The 15,441-nt window shown below is 44.8% G+C and overlaps 1 protein-coding gene across 2 annotated transcripts in view; it reads left to right on the top strand.

The window, feature by feature from the left end:
• Dpysl3 (dihydropyrimidinase like 3) overlaps nt 1–15,441 on the top strand; it is a 109,213-nt gene that overhangs the window by 32,382 nt on the left and 61,390 nt on the right. Inside the window, exon 1 of one of the 2 annotated variants that reach the window (XM_070036330.1) lies at nt 13,376–13,670. The exons of the other annotated variant lie outside the window; for it this stretch is intronic. Coding sequence (XP_069892431.1) covers nt 13,632–13,670 — 39 coding nt within the window. The 5' untranslated portion in view covers nt 13,376–13,631. Of the gene's footprint in view, nt 1–13,375; nt 13,671–15,441 lie in introns of those variants that run through there. 2 annotated transcript variants of the gene reach the window in all.

The raw sequence follows: 15,441 nt of genomic DNA, 5'->3' as shown, positions 1-15,441 counted from the left end.
GTCCGTTTCTAGGGGCATGCATGGAATATCCAGACCTCTTCCTAGTCTCATTTAATTTGTACACCATGTCACTCAATTATACAGTCTTTATGTTACAGAGTGGATCAAAAAGAGTCATAATGAACTTATCCAGGGGCACTATAGCTGCTGGAGTGAAGCTAGCAGGGTAGGGCTCATTCTGAGCTCTGTGGTGGTAGCTATGTGCTGCGATCTCCACCCTTTCACTCAACGAATGGTTTCATGTCAGGTAGGGAGGAAATGAAGGACCAGTCAGAGTGGTTTTCCAATGCGAGCCTATAGTGGCCATCAACAATTCAGAAAACTGCTGGGACTGCTGGAGAAGAAGCATGAGGTACATAGCTCCAGAGGCTGAGGCTGCCAAGGCCACAAGCGTGTGAAAACTCAAGGATGTCCCAGTGTTCATTGCATCCAGGAATGAGCTGCACAGCCCTATCTGGGCGTAGCTGTTGTGCTGTACAGGGAGAAAGCAGAGCCCAGTCACATGTGTTTCCATTCACTGAAAGTGGGATCGATTGCTCTTCAGTACATGTGCTCAAGTAGGCTCATAGTAGATTCTAGGAGTCTAGATTCAGTCTTGTGTTCTAGGGTTCAGTGTGGATGGAGTGATAGGGCTGGGGAAAAAGTAGTAGTTCCCTTAAGATTACTTTGATCCCTGAATTCTGACAGGCAACCAAGAATGCTTTGGAATAGAACAAACTCCACATTTAAAACACAGACTCTCTGTTCTCTAATTCCTAAATGATGGAGGGTCTCCAAAGGATCTTAAGTCAAAAATTCAAATGATGATAACTAGACAAGTGACATGACAAATACGAAGCGAGCTCTATGTAAAGAAGGAGGAAGCCAGTAGACATTCTAACTAACCAGAAAAGACGTGTTTTGTCAGAGGGCAGTCAGTGTTTCTCTCTAGCTGACTGGTACTAACTTAATGCGGATGAACCCAGAATTTCCTAGCTCCTTAAATTTCAAAGAAATCTAAATGTTCTGGCCATGGTGGTGTAGCCTGTAATCATAGTTCTCCAACAGTGGAGGCAAAAGGCTTTCCAGACCAGCCTGGCTGTGTAGCGAGACTCTGTGTGAATGGAAGAAAAAAAGGAAAGGAAAAAAGAAGAAAAAAGAAAGAAAGAAAAGAAAAGAATGAGGGGCTGGGAAGGTGGCTCAGTGGTAGAGCGCTTGCCTTGTGTGCATGAGGCCCTGGGTTCAATTCCTCAGCACCACATAAACAAAAAGAAAAAAGCCAGAAGTGGTGCTGTGGCTCAAGTGGTAGAGCGCTAGCCTTGAGCTGAAGAGCTGAGGAGCAGTGCCCAGGCCCAGAGTTCAGGCCCCACAACCATACCCAAAAAAGAAAAGAAAAGAAAAGAAGAACGAATCTAAAATTCACTGTGAAATGCATGTACTTGAAAATACTTGCTAAGCAGAAAAAACATTTCTTCCTATCAATATTTATTAGATGTGAATCACGTGTGATGTTGGTTGGATTTTCTGGGAAGGAGTTCTAAGAAGAATTTTCAGGAAGCTTTTTAGGGAGGGAATACAAAATAAACTCAGGATTTTTTCTCTTCCATCGATTGATGATAAGAGTCACGGACATTGGCTATGTGAAAGAAACTGGTAATTATGCATGGAAAATGGAGCCGCTTTCCTCCTAACCTACTTTCAGTCCCTTCTCTCAAGACCTTCCCAGAAATTCCCATGAATGCATGACTTACATCTGTAGTGAAATATGAATTGTGCACTTGATCATATGACATCTTGGTCTGATAGAAACTATTTCACAAGCCGGGCCGCTGGTGGCTCACGCCTGCAATCCTAGCTACTTGGGAGGCTGAGATCTGAGGATCACGGTTCAAAGCCAGCCCGGGCAGGAAACTCCGTGAGACTCTTATCTCCAATAAGCCACTAGAAAACCGGAAGTGGTGCAATGGCTCAAGCGGTAGAGCGCTTGCCTTGAGCTGAAGAAGACAGGGACAGCACCCAGAGTTCAAGCCCAGAGTTCAAGCCCCATGACGGACAAAACAAACAAACAAAAAAAAACTAGCTCACGACAGGCATTTGTGGATGTATAAGTTGCTCAGATTTCCATCTCTACCAGGGTCTACTAACACTCACAGGTCTATTTATCAAATCATGCATAATTTTCCTATCCTAGAGTTGCAGGAGTCCAAATAATTATTTTATCAGGATTTAAATTTGTCGCTGTTTTTGTTTTCATTTCCTTTTGTTTTGTTTGATCGTTTGTGTCTTTGGGAGGGCAAGGAGGGGCATAGAAATTGGAGGGACGATGGGGTGAACAAATACAGCAGTGGTACTCACTAGACACTATGTGTTGAAAGTGAACTATATAATTTGTGGGTGGGGATGGGAAGGAAAAACTGGGAGAGAGCGAGAGAAGGGGTGACATTATTCAAAAAGAAATGTGCTCTTATCTGACTTAAAAAACTGCAACTGTGCATCACCTTTATAATAACAATAAATAAATGAAAAATAAAAAGAATTATTGGGTCTTATAGTCAGAGTGTCAGGGATGTTTGCATTGCAGCTGGATCTGTGACAGAGGCCTTTCTTGTCCCAGTGCCGCTCAGTCTTGATGGGTTTTTGTATATGTAGGATGTAATACACTTTCAGGCATCTGGAGCTCACCAATATTTGTGTTAGCTTTTTTTGCAAGAAATGCAACAATTTTCTGTTCTTGAGAGAAAGTGCCCTGACATGTCCTAATCCCTAATATTGAGGCATTGGCACTCAAAAGTTTATAAACTTGATCTCCTCTGTGTACAGTTCACGTCTCACTGAAGCCTTTATTTGTCATTTCTTGATCCTCTTGTCAGATTTGATTGGGTCACCATTAGAGTGCCCCGGCAAGATGTTCAAGATACATACAAAAGTCTAGTTCATCAGACCAGGTTGAGTGGAGGGGACAATAATGAACATGTCTGGGGGGGCCGGTTCTGCTTACTCTTACCTATCCCTAGTGTGTACAGATCGCTTTGGGGTCGTCTGATAGAAGACCACTCATTTCCTAGCTCAGCGATTGTGCTCAATGTACAGGAAGCCCTGACAATCTCCCTTAGAAAAAGTGCACAGCTGCTTGGGACTGAGTCCTATTCTGAGAATTGTCTGGCTTTTGTAGTGTCTGGACTGGAGAATCAGATAGGGAGTGATGGGAACTCAAGTGCTGGCGTTTCAGATCCATAGGAGGACTGCCATCTGCTTGTCATTCCCACAAAGGGAAAATGCTCTGGATTTCCTACTTGCGTGAGAATATGGGTCAGTTTTAGAGTCCTCTCCCTGGACTTTCCTATATGAACGTTCTTACTTCATTGGCTAAAAAACAAATCTCAAGTTGGAGAGGTGGGGAGGGAAGGGATGGTAGGGGATAAACAAAGGAGGAGGTAACAACTCTTGATAGGAAATGTACTCATTACCTTGCTCATGTAACTGTAACCCCTCTGTACACTATTTTTTGCAATAAAAAAATTAAAAAAAAAAAAACAAATCTCGAAGTTGTACTAGGTCCCATAATTGTCAGCCTGGATCTGTGGGAATAACTGCAAGGTGGGTCTTTGAACCCACAGGACCAAATATAAGCCAAAGCCAGAACAGGGATCATTTTATTACGGAGTTTACATCTCCATTTTTAAAAGACAAATAATTGTGCTGATGCTTCAAGCTTCTGGATATGAAGAGCCTTTAACCATCAGTTAGTGAAGCCCAGGTGGTCTTTTTTTCCCTCCAGATCCCACCCTCCTAATGGCCCAGTTTCTCCTTCAGTGAATAGACTACACATCTGAAAAACTAGCTCACTGAGCACGACATTATGAAATTTTTAATGCAATGACTACTCTCCCCGTCCTGATCTTCAACTCTTGTTTTAGATTGATTTTTATCTAGCTTTCTCATTGTGGCTATAATGAATTACCACATTCTTAAAGGTGCTTCTTTTAAAGTTCTGAGGATCAGATGTCTAACGTGAGTCTTCTGCGTATCAATCCAAGTGGCAGCAGAACTTCAATCCTTCTGAAAGCTCGAACAGAGACTGTTCCTTCCTTTCACCAGCTTCTTACAGGCTGCTTACGTTCCTGTGCTCATGGCTGTACTTTGAATTCCTTGACTCTGGCCCTTTATTCCTATATTACAACTTCCCTTTCCTTCCCTTCTGTTCTCTTCTTCCTTCCCCTTTTTTCCCCTCCTCTGTCTTTTCTTCTCTGTATTCCATCATCTAGAATGAGGAAATGGACATTTTGGGAGAATGCTGTTCTGCTAACCAAAAGACCTTTATAGGCAATCTTACTCCTCAACACTAAGAATCAAGTAGCATATCCATCTCCTTCATGTCTCCTGTTCTTAGCTGCCACTCTTACCTTGGTACTTATGCTGGCCGTACCTGGCCTCTACTGGGTAAGTGCTGCCACCTGCCTCTCTTATGGTAGAAATGACTCCTATCATCATCCTGACTTAATAAGGAGTTATGTGCTAACCAGTTGCATAAATGAATAAATGATTGACATAAAAACCGTGAATATTTATCAAATCCCAAATTCAAGCCCCATCACTCTTAAAAAATGTAGTTCTAGTTCTACCTTTCTGGTTTGCTTATATGAAGATTTCAACTGAATGAAATAGCACAGAAGTTCTCAGTTTTAGTAGGAAGGGTCCTTCTGCTATGGGGCAGCCACTATATGTACGCCTGCATCCACAACTTACCTTCACTATTAAAAATCAAAACACTTTCCCAGTCTTATCAAAACCAGAGATTCTTTCCTTAAAGGTGACTCACAGCAGCAATCTTGGAAAAACAAGCCTTTACAACCTTCTAAAGTTTAAATAAATAATCAGATTGTGATGTCTCTTCTTATGAGTTCCAAAGCAAAGTTATGTTTTTCCACAGTGTGAATGCTAACTTCACCTGTATGTTTGGCATACAGGGTCAGAAATGGAGATCAGCATAAAATACTTTATTCCTCCCTCCCAAATTCACTTCATAACCTTGACTCAAGGCTTAGAAATGAGCTGCCAGGGCTGGGAATGTGACTTAGTGGTAGGGTGCTTGCCTAACATGCATGAAGCCCTGAGTTTGATCCTTCAGTACCATATAAACAGAAAAAGCTGGAAGTGGTGCTGTGGCTCATATGGTAGAGTGTTAGCCTTAAGCAAAAAGAAGCTCAGGCACAGTGCTCAGGCCCTGAGTTCAAGAAAAGAAATGAACTGCCATCAAAGAGTGCAGGACAGGCAGAAGCCTTCAGAACCATTGTCACTGAAGAAAGGAATGCAGAATTCCATCTAGCAAAAACTAGGAGACATACACCTTTACCCACTTTGGTGTGATTGACTTTGAAATCAGCAAATGTGAATACTTCATGTATTACTTGTCAAGTTTATTTCTAGATTTGGTACATAAATGTCTAATAATAGCAACGAATCACCACTTTGATTTTTATTCTGCATCTTTAGAATTTCATGATATTATTTGAATTATATATAAAATTAATATTCCCAAATGACTTCTCAGGCAGTCCTAAGATCAAGTACACTTATTCAACATTACAAAAGTCCACATCTTCTATGAAGACGTGGTATATAGATTTTTCCCTTTTCTATATTTACTTTAGAATTCCTTTCTCACCATTTTTTCAAATTGAAACCAAAGGGAAATGGATCACATGTTATCACAACAAAATCGAAGAGGATTTTAATGGGAGAAAACTAAAACTAATGTTAGGAAGAGTTACTGTGTAACTGATTTACTTTGTTCTAAGAGCTTTGCATGACTGATTTTTTAAAATCAATGTTTTCAGTCTTTCATTTCCTTAAGCACAGGGTTCTCCTCTTCTTTCTTTCTTAACTAGCTTTGATCCCATTCTTCATCCTTGATCCCCCACCTCCCAGCCCCCTCTCATGAGCATTCATCTAGAAATCTCCTGGCTAAATTCTGCATGCTCCCTGCTCCATGTCTGCACATGTGCAGCTCTGTGGCCAGAGCCAACTGCCATCATGCTCATTGCTCTCTCTTCAAATTCATAATCATTAATTGAAGGGAATCCTTGGTGCTGTCAAATAATCAACTACTTTTGCTTCCCTTCTACTTGCTAGGCAGGTACTCTATCACTGAGCTGTACCTCCAGCCCTTTGATTGCAATGGCAATCAAATTGCAGTGATTTGACACTGGATCTTACATGTCGCTCAAACACATTCCTGGACCACAATCCACCTATTTATACTTCTGCCATCGTTGGGATGAAAGGCATGTGCTAGCATACCCAGCTTCTTCCACTGAGATGGAATCTCATGACCATTTTACCCAGGCTGGTCTGTAATCTCATTCTGCCACATTTTAGCGTCCCATGTTGCTAGCATGATGGGAAGGAGCCACTGCATGTAGCTGTTGGTTGAGAAGAAGTCTTGTGAGTCAGCGAGGGCTGACTTTTAACTACAATCCTTCCAATCTCAGTTATCTGTGTAATTAGGATTATGGAGATGAACCACCATGTCTAGCTCCCTGGTCCCTTCACTCTCTTGATACAGGACTTTATACAAAAAAAACTCTCACTTTAGATACTTTCTCTTCCCTACTGTCTCAGATGAGAGCAGAAAAATATAGATCTACTCATTACCGCCATAAGGTCCCTTGTGAGTTTTAACCTATGTATCTTTGTACCAGTGATTTTTCTTATTCCTGGCTAAGAGCTAGCCTTCTACTTGAACGCTAGATGTCACCTCTGATGCTTGTCCAGGAACTTCCACATAGTTCTACCTCACTTTTTTCCTGACTCACACACTGTCCTTTCTCCTGGGATTAGCCCATTGACATACAGATAGGATATTATTTCTGCTTTAATTTTACTCTGCTTTGTAGCCTAGCTACTCCACAATTTCCTTGTTCCTGCTACAATAAAAAGTCTTTTGAGAGAGGTATCTAAGCCAGGCACTAGTGGCTCACATCTATAATCCTAGTGATCCAGGAAGCTGAGATCTGAGGATCATGGCTCAAAGCCAGACTGGACAGGAAAATTTGAGAGACTTTTATTTCCAATTGACCACCAAAAAAGCTGGAAGTAGATCTGTGGCTCAAGTGTTAGAACACCAGCATAAAGTGAAAAAGTTAAGGGACAGTGTTCTGTGTTCAAGCCTCTGCACTAGCACGTACATGTGCACGCACACAAATAGATAACTATAATTTCCCCCTTGATTTTCTTCTGAAAACACCCTAGTGAGATTTTACCTAGCAATTGCTCTGACATATATTAGGTACTCAGAGCATTATTCCTTGAATAATTTAATACACTTATAAACACAAACATTTTCTTAGACAACACTGCGATGTAGTTATCAAAATACTGGAGTCTTGGAACTTGAGTGTGATTCCTTGGCCTTTGTTTACAAAGTGAGCACATCCTGTTTCTTGATCTTTGGGATGTCACCCCTTCACTGTCATCTCCAACTCAACCACTTCCTTGGTCATCTCATCCAGTACTGTCACTTTCAATGACACCTATAGGGTGACAACTAGCAAATATTTGCCTTTATTCCTGATTTCCCCTTAGATTTCCCATCTCAAATATCCCTCTGTGTGCTCAACATTTCACTGGGATGTTTAATAAAAAATGTCCACAAATATATTCTTAACCTTTTCTCCTGATCCCATTACTTAAATAAATTTCCCTCTGTTGTTAAAACATGAGTTAGGACTGAGGGGAATTTCCTCTCTTGCCCTCTAAGGTTCATTGGCAAAGGCTGGTTAATTGTTAGCAAAGACACAGGAATTTATTATGCACATAGAGGCCGTTTCAGAAATATGCACACCCTCAACATGATTTAGAAACCTAGGTCATCTTTATTGTATAGGGAAGGGGATACTGGAAAACAGAAAAAAATAGGGGAATAGTGATTTATGGGAGTTCAATGGGCTTTAGAACATACAGTGGTCAGACACAAAGTTTAGCCCACAGAATGAATGATTGGTTGTTAATCATTTCCTATGGGACTGAATATGTAATTCCAATGACACCAACAGTGCACCTTCCTGTGACGTATATGTAGACTTCTCTGGCCAATGACATTTCCGTTAGAAGATGGAAGGTAACTGTGTTTCTTATGGTGGAGCTGGCCAGGTTGGTAGGGGAATTTTGCAGGCAACTTCTCCCTGTGCTGACAGAGGAAGACGCAAGTGAGGTTCAGAGGGGACTTGCTATGGAAGTAGGGTCTAAAACCATTTGGCACATCAACACACAAGTCCTTGGGATATCATTCTCTGAGCTCCACCTCCACTGAGTTGTTCATGTGAAAAAAAAAATCAGCAGTGATCCTTGATTCCTTTTTTTTCATGTCTGTCAAATCTACCAGCAATAACTGATGGCTTTACTTGGAAATATACATAATAGGTGACTTTTTTCTTCATTACCATTTGGTACCATTGTGTAGGTGACTTTCACTTACTCTTCCACATTTTCTTATTCCCAGTGCAGCTGCCACCAATTTAAATACTGAGTATTTTAACTTTTTAATTTTTTTGGTCTATTTCCCAAGAATGTAAGTTTCATGGCAGCAAAGAGTTTTGTCTGATTTGTCCAAATATTTGGTGCCTAGGTACTCATTCAGTGTAAGTTCAATGAACTAACAGTTTATCATAGGAGTACTGTGAAATTGATAGTAGGATCTTCATTTTAGAGATGAGGAAACCAGGACTTGGAAAATTGAAGTGATCTTCTGAAGGTCACAGAAATAGGAAATGGGAGACTAGGCTATGAATTGAGGTTCCTTCACTTTAGAGTCTAGATCCTTAACTAACACATCCCTTTGGATTACAGTCTGTGAGTTTCCCTTGGAATTCAATGTCAGTTTTGTTTGTTTGGTTTTGGTTTCTTTTACACTGCTTATGTGACAAAACTTTTAATTTTCCCTCCAAGCTTTTCTTGTAGTTTCTTTCAAAGCTGTAGCTTCCAATTAGAATTTTGGGATTCTATCTTATTAGCAAAGTGATTCTTCATCCTCTTGAATCTCTCTTGTTCTAAGCCTTAGAATTAAAAAATCCAATAAAACATAGTGAAGCAGAAATACATTTTTAAAAATCTAGATACAAGGACCTGTCATTTGCCAAAAAAATAAAAGCTCTTATTCTACCTATGCATTTTTGTGAAGGTACACGTGGAAGAAATTATTAAATTCGCTCACCTCCTGATTACCAAGCAGTTTCTATGTATAGGAACCTCCTTCAGGCACTCTATGAATAAAGCCCATACTTTTCCTGCCTTCAAGGAGATGACAGTCTTAGCAAGGAGGAGAAAGGTGATACTTGACAGTAAATTATGTCATTTCCTAACAAGTACTATGAAGATTAATTGGGGAAAGGGGCTTATGAGTGACAGCTGGTACATTTTAAAGTAAGAGTATTATAAAGTAAGCTTTGAGATTTGGAACTCCTGTTTATTTTTATTAATACTATTCATCTTTGTATACTGGCACCACAAATCCAATGGAATGATGCCATTTGCAAGAAAATAGACGGATCTGGAAAATATCATACTGAGTGAAGTAAGCCAGGCTCAGAAAGACAAAGGTTATATTGTTTTCTCTCATGTGTACAGTTTAGACCCATGATTCACCCTCCTATTGAATTACATAGAGAGGCACATGCGTATATACATTATGTAGTTGACTAAGTACAGTATATATAGAACTGAACTCCATGGAGTAAACTTTTTGAACAATTAATGGACAGTTTAACAAAATGAGTTTTGGGAAGCTGAGACAAAAATTGTAACACGGATTGGTGGAGAGGGTGGATGAATGAAAGAAGGAACAGGGGACAAATGCAGTAAAGTACTTGGTGTGTATATGTGATGCAGTAAATGGGAAATGTGAAAGGCGTCTTGGGGAGAAACTAATGGGATGGGGAGAATGATGGAAACGGTGACTCTGATCAAGAAGTACTGGATACTTAGACGGACATGTTGAATTATAGCCCCTTTGTACAATTTTCTGAAGTTGAGAAATGTATATATATATATATATGCATATATACATGTATATATAATGCAAAATTACTCAGATACAAAGAGAAAAATAATGGGACGTAATTTGCACAAGGTAAATGCACAGTGTGAGCACTAAAGAGTGAGTAGATGAATGTGGGTGCAGGAAGGAGCTCAGCTAAGAGGTTATCTCTGAAAGTGGTAGGTAAGAGTGAGTAGATGAATGTGGGTGCAGGAAGGAGCTCAGCTAAGAGGTTATCTCTGAAAGTGGTAGGTAAGAACTAATGATGGCTGGATGGGAATGTTGTAGATGGAAAGAAGAGATTACAGTCTGGCTATAAAGCCAGAACCTAGAGTGTCTTTTAATGGTTGACTATGGAGTGGAAGAATGTGCTTGAAGTGGTCACAGTTGGTTTGAGCAACTGTAATAGGGTAGCCATTGACTGAAGTGCAGCTATCTGGGGGTGTGGCAAATTTGGTCATAAGAGTTATGACTTAATTTGGACCGCAGTTATGTCTCTGTTCTCTTTTGTCTCCTTCTCTGTCGCTCATTTTCCTGAGATACCTAAAGCCAAATGCCTCTGTGTAGTCAAAGAAAATGATTCAGTCATTCTTGACTGGAAAATTTCCATACTCGGTCTGTTGCTCTCTTGGCCAGACACAGAGGCTTCTGGAGTTGATGGTTGTCTTTCTTGTTCTTGGAATAAGAAAGCCATAGTCCAGGGAGGCTTTTTCATTCAAATTCATCTTGGAATGTTTACTTGGATTTAAGAAAGTTGAGGATGATAGAAAGGGATGAAATAAGAAATGGTTGTGTTTGCTGTGTGGGTCTGATGATGGCAGCAGCTTGAACAGATTAGCTGGTTAGCATGCATTCCTGTGCTTGGTTTGTCACAGAAGTTGGCTTCCAGGAACACATGACAAGTCCTGTTCAGCACAGACTCTTGCAGGCAAACCTGACCGCAAAAGGTTTGATCATCTTGTAATTTGGAGACACACACACACACACGAACACACACATACATACACACACAGAGACACGATCAAAAACATAGATGGCATAAATCTATTAGCAAGGAGTGTCATGGGATTGAATGACCATAACAGGGGAGATATTTCAGAGGTGGGAAAGGTAAAGAAATCTATTATTGTTTTTTTTTTAAAGAAGATGCTGTGGTTTATTTCTTAAATAGCCAGAATATATCTTTGTGTTCCCTAAGCAACATTTTCAAGATGTTTTCCAGGAAGTTTGGGGGCACTGCAGAATTTCACAGTACACAGTTAATTCTCCTTAAACTAAGTACAGTATATATAGAACTGAACTCCATGGAGTAAACTTTTTGAACAATTAACGGGCAGTTTAACAAAATGAGTTTCGGGAAGCTGAGATAAAAATTGTAACACGGGTTAGTGGAGAGGGTGGATAAATGAAAGAAGGAACAGGGAACAAATGCAGTAAAATACTTGGTGTGTATATGTGATGCAGTAAATGGGAAATGTGAAAGGCATCTTGGGGAGAAACTAATGGGATGGGGGAGAATGATGGAAACAATGACTCTGATCAAGAAGTACTGGATACTTAGACGGACATGTTGAATTATAGCCCCTTTGTACAATTTTCTGAAGTTGAGAAATGTATGTATATATATATATATATATATATATATATATATATATGCGTATATGTAAACATCATCCTGCTCCTTTGCATGCCAGTCTCAGAATACTTGGTAATTTCACAATTGTTAGCCAGTGGTCTCAGCTTTTATGCTTTAAGAACAAAGCAAATTGTTTAGGGTGAGCCTTTGGCCCACCGCCCCTCCCCTTCATTCACCTCCTCTTCCCTCCTCTCCATGTCCTTCTCCTTCCCTCCTCTCTTTTCTTTTTTTCCTGTGTTTTGCAAGAGTACAGGGAGGTGACTTGTTCTTGGCATCCTTCCTCCCTGCCAGAGAATCACAGAAATAGAGCGGACACTGTTGAGCCTTTTCTGAAGGCTGTATTCAGCCTAGTTACCAACCAATAACTGGAAACTTGGATTCGCGCTCGGCTGAAAGGGAGTATTTAAAGGGGGGTGGGGGTGGGAGGGATGATTAGTATGCCCTTTGATTACAGGACCAAGCTGGCTCATTTCAGAAGCCCAGTCAGTTACATTCTTTCTGTGGATGCCTTGAATAGTCTCTGGATTGCAAATCTGCTTTCGACTGAATGACAAGATGCTCAGAAGTGAGGTCAGAGGTTAGCCTGATAGAAATGTGAATTAGGATTCCTAACAGGTTTAGTCCTGCTTAGTGACTTGCGCAGAAGAGAATGGAAGTGAAAGGTGCGATGCCTAGGAAGATTTTTTATTATTCTGGCATAGCCAGGCGATGGTTGGTGATTATTGTATGTTTGGGATTACTTTCCAGGAGTGCAGAGAAAGAGCTCCCTCCCTCCCAGGAGGCCGGCTCTTGTTAGCAGGTGGCACTAGGAGCTAACCCAGGCTGGAAGGCCATGCTGTCTCCCCCGGGTTTCTCTCCCCCTGTCTACCTGCAGCCAAGTCTGGATTCTGAGCAGCGCACGTGTTCCTCGCTGCAGCGCTAGCAACACACTCCACGACGCAGCCCCAGAACGGGCCGAGGCCTTTGGCAGGTGGCTCTGACTTTGGTTTTTCTTACCCATAGGACAGCACTGACGCTCTCCCCGCAGCTCACAGAGCTAGTGAATGGGGTTTATTTTAGAGATCACGACTTGGAGATTTGTTTTGTAAACGTGCCCTTTTTCAGCACCCTCCCTCCCCCCCAGCCCCCAAGGGTGAATAACCGATTTGCATGTGCACAGTGTCGGTAGAGCAGCCGGTGGGCTCTGGGCTGACCAGCCCCTGCAAGGAAGGGCGCCTGCTGCGTGCCAGCGCCGGCACCGGCAGCGCCCAGCCCCCGCTCTAACAAAGGCGGCGGCGGCGCGGCACCCAGCCGCGGACCGCGAGCTCCGGGGGGTGGTGGTGGTGGGGACACGTCTGCCGCCCGGGAGGGGAGGATGGGGCGGTGGTGGGTGCCGAGGTTGGAGGGAGGCGTGGGCCCTCCAGGGTGGGGGGAGGCTGGGCCGGGCGCCACGCCCGCGGCACCCCAGGCTGCGGCATCCGCGCCCCGAAAAGTCCCTCGCGCCCCCTGGTGGCCGTGGAGCCGGCTTGACTCTGCGAGTCTCAGGGAAAAGCAGGCGGGCGGGGGGGGGGGGGAGGAGGAGGAGAGAAAAGGGGAGGGGGGTGAGGCAAATGCAAGGAGGAAAATCAATGGGGCTCCGAGCGAGGAGGGCGGAGTCGCGGACCAGCCATTCTTGTCCTACGGGGTCCCAGCTGGCACCGCAAAAGGGAGGAGGAGGAGGAGGGGGGGATCCGAACCAAAAACCCCAGCCCGGGGCGTGGACGCGAGTGGAGGAGGTGCGCGTGCGGGGTGGGGTGGTCCCGGGTGAAGGAGGGGGCGCGGAGATTGACTATTGTCTCCCGCCGCCGCCGCGGGAGCCGGGGAGGGGCGCGGAGGCGCGGGGAGGCGGCGGCCGCGGCCAGCCCACCATTCGCTCCACCTGATCGCGGGGCTCTGCGCGCGCGGAGAGAGGCGCGGGCGAGCCCGAGCCGACGCCGGGAGGCAGCCGCCGCCACCGCCGCCACCATGTCCTACCAGGGCAAGAAGAACATCCCGCGGATCACGGTGAGTCCCGGCGCGGGCCGGGAGGCTCGGGTCCCTCCGGGGAGGGGCGCGACCCGGCGATCCGGGTGGCGGAGGGAGCGCGACGATCAGCCTCCATCCAGACCGACAGACTGACAGACAGAGAGACACCGAGACCCTGGGCTTTAGGGGAAAACAAAAAAGAGGAAACCCACATAGTGGCGCGGAGAACTTTGGATTATTTGTCTCCCCTGCCTTCCCACGGCCGGGGGGCGAATGGCTCGGGGGGGGGGGTTCTGGACCCTGGCCGCCCGGCCTTTGGGGAGAGAGGCTGGTCGGTGTGTGCTGCCCACGGCGGAGGTGTGTTTTCGTTTGGTGGGGGTTGTGAGATCCTTTGGGCTGGGCAGGAGGAGCGGCATCGTTCCTCCGGGGCGCCCGGGGGCCCGACCGCGCCCCTCTGCGCAGTCCAGCCGCACGGCGAAGTGATGGGGTGCCCGGACCACGCACGGCCACCGCGTCCCCATCCTGCCTGTGTTCGTCCCCATTCTCGTTTCCCTGTGTCACCTTCGCGGCTCCACGGAGAACGTGGCTGCCGCAGGCATGACCCAGCCCAAGCCCCCGGGCCCTCAATGGATTTCACGTTTTTTTTTGTCCCCAGTCTTCTCTACCCCCCCCCCCCCATCCCTACTTAGCAAGGCTGAGATTTTAGGACAGATTCTGTTTGGAGTTTGCGTGCAGCGCACGCTGAAGTGCACGCTGCCATTGTGTGCCAGGACCGAGCCACCTGCGCCGGGATCCGATGCTCTGCGCGCACCTGGGGCGCGGTGGCCCGGGGCTGGGCCACGGTCAGGTACCCAGCCGCGTCCTCTCCCGCGTCCAGCAAGGCAGTCTCCTGGCACCACGAGGATTCCCCAGAGGCATGCTGACACGGTGCCCCGAAATAGTGGGCGTACATGGCTGGCTGGGACTGGTCTGGGGAAAAAAAAGAAAAGAAAGAAAGCCACTGACATTTCTTAGTTTAGCAGGAAGCAGCCTGGTTGCAGTTTGTCTATAGTGAATAGCACGGCAGGCGTGCACGCGTGCGCGAGTGTGTGTGTGTGTGTGTGTGTGTGTGTGTGTGTGTGTGTGTGTGTGTGTGTGTGTGTGTGGTGTGTTAGAGGAATGGGTGGCTACTCCATCTTTGCCGGGCGAACAAAGGAAGTGATAGCTGGCCCCTGGGAGGCCCTGCGGATGCCCCAGGGCAGGGTTTTACCTGCAGCCCTGGTTCCTTTGTAAGGATCTGCCAAGATTTTGCTGGGGCCGGAGTCTGTTCTGTTCGCACTTGTTTTTTGGTGAGGCTTGGAATAAATATCCTGAGCTATTGTTAATGTGTGTTGGGGGGGATGCCTCTCTTGTTTCCAGTGCCTTTACTTGATAAGGGCAGCAGCACACCTTTTCCACGCACCTGGTCCTGGCTCCGCACAAATGCATCCCACCCATCCCAGCTGTCTAGCTGGTACCAGGGAGGAAATATGCCGCAGAGACAGAGTGGAAGTGGTTGGAGCCTTTTGCCCTGCAGAGCCTTTGAGTTTTGAACGAGTCTTTCTTCATCCTTTATCACTACCTGACATCAATCACTTTCCACTCTTTCGGACACATTGTGTGGCTTTTCAATGTCACCTGTTTTTACCAAGGGCTCTTGAAGGTATCATCATGAAAAGAAAACCTGATGCGGGAACAAAGCTTAATGTTCATACCAGTTTCCCTAACCAGAGAGATAGAATCACAGTGCTAGAATCACCGTTGCATGCTTACGATACTTATTTACTCGTGT

Source organism: Dipodomys merriami, unplaced genomic scaffold, assembly GCF_024711535.1.
Source record: "Dipodomys merriami isolate MVZ:Mamm:240054 unplaced genomic scaffold, mDipMer1.0.p SCAF_27, whole genome shotgun sequence".
NCBI classification, from domain to species: domain Eukaryota; kingdom Metazoa; phylum Chordata; class Mammalia; order Rodentia; family Heteromyidae; genus Dipodomys; species Dipodomys merriami.
This window is presented reverse-complemented; position numbering and strand designations above follow the sequence as displayed.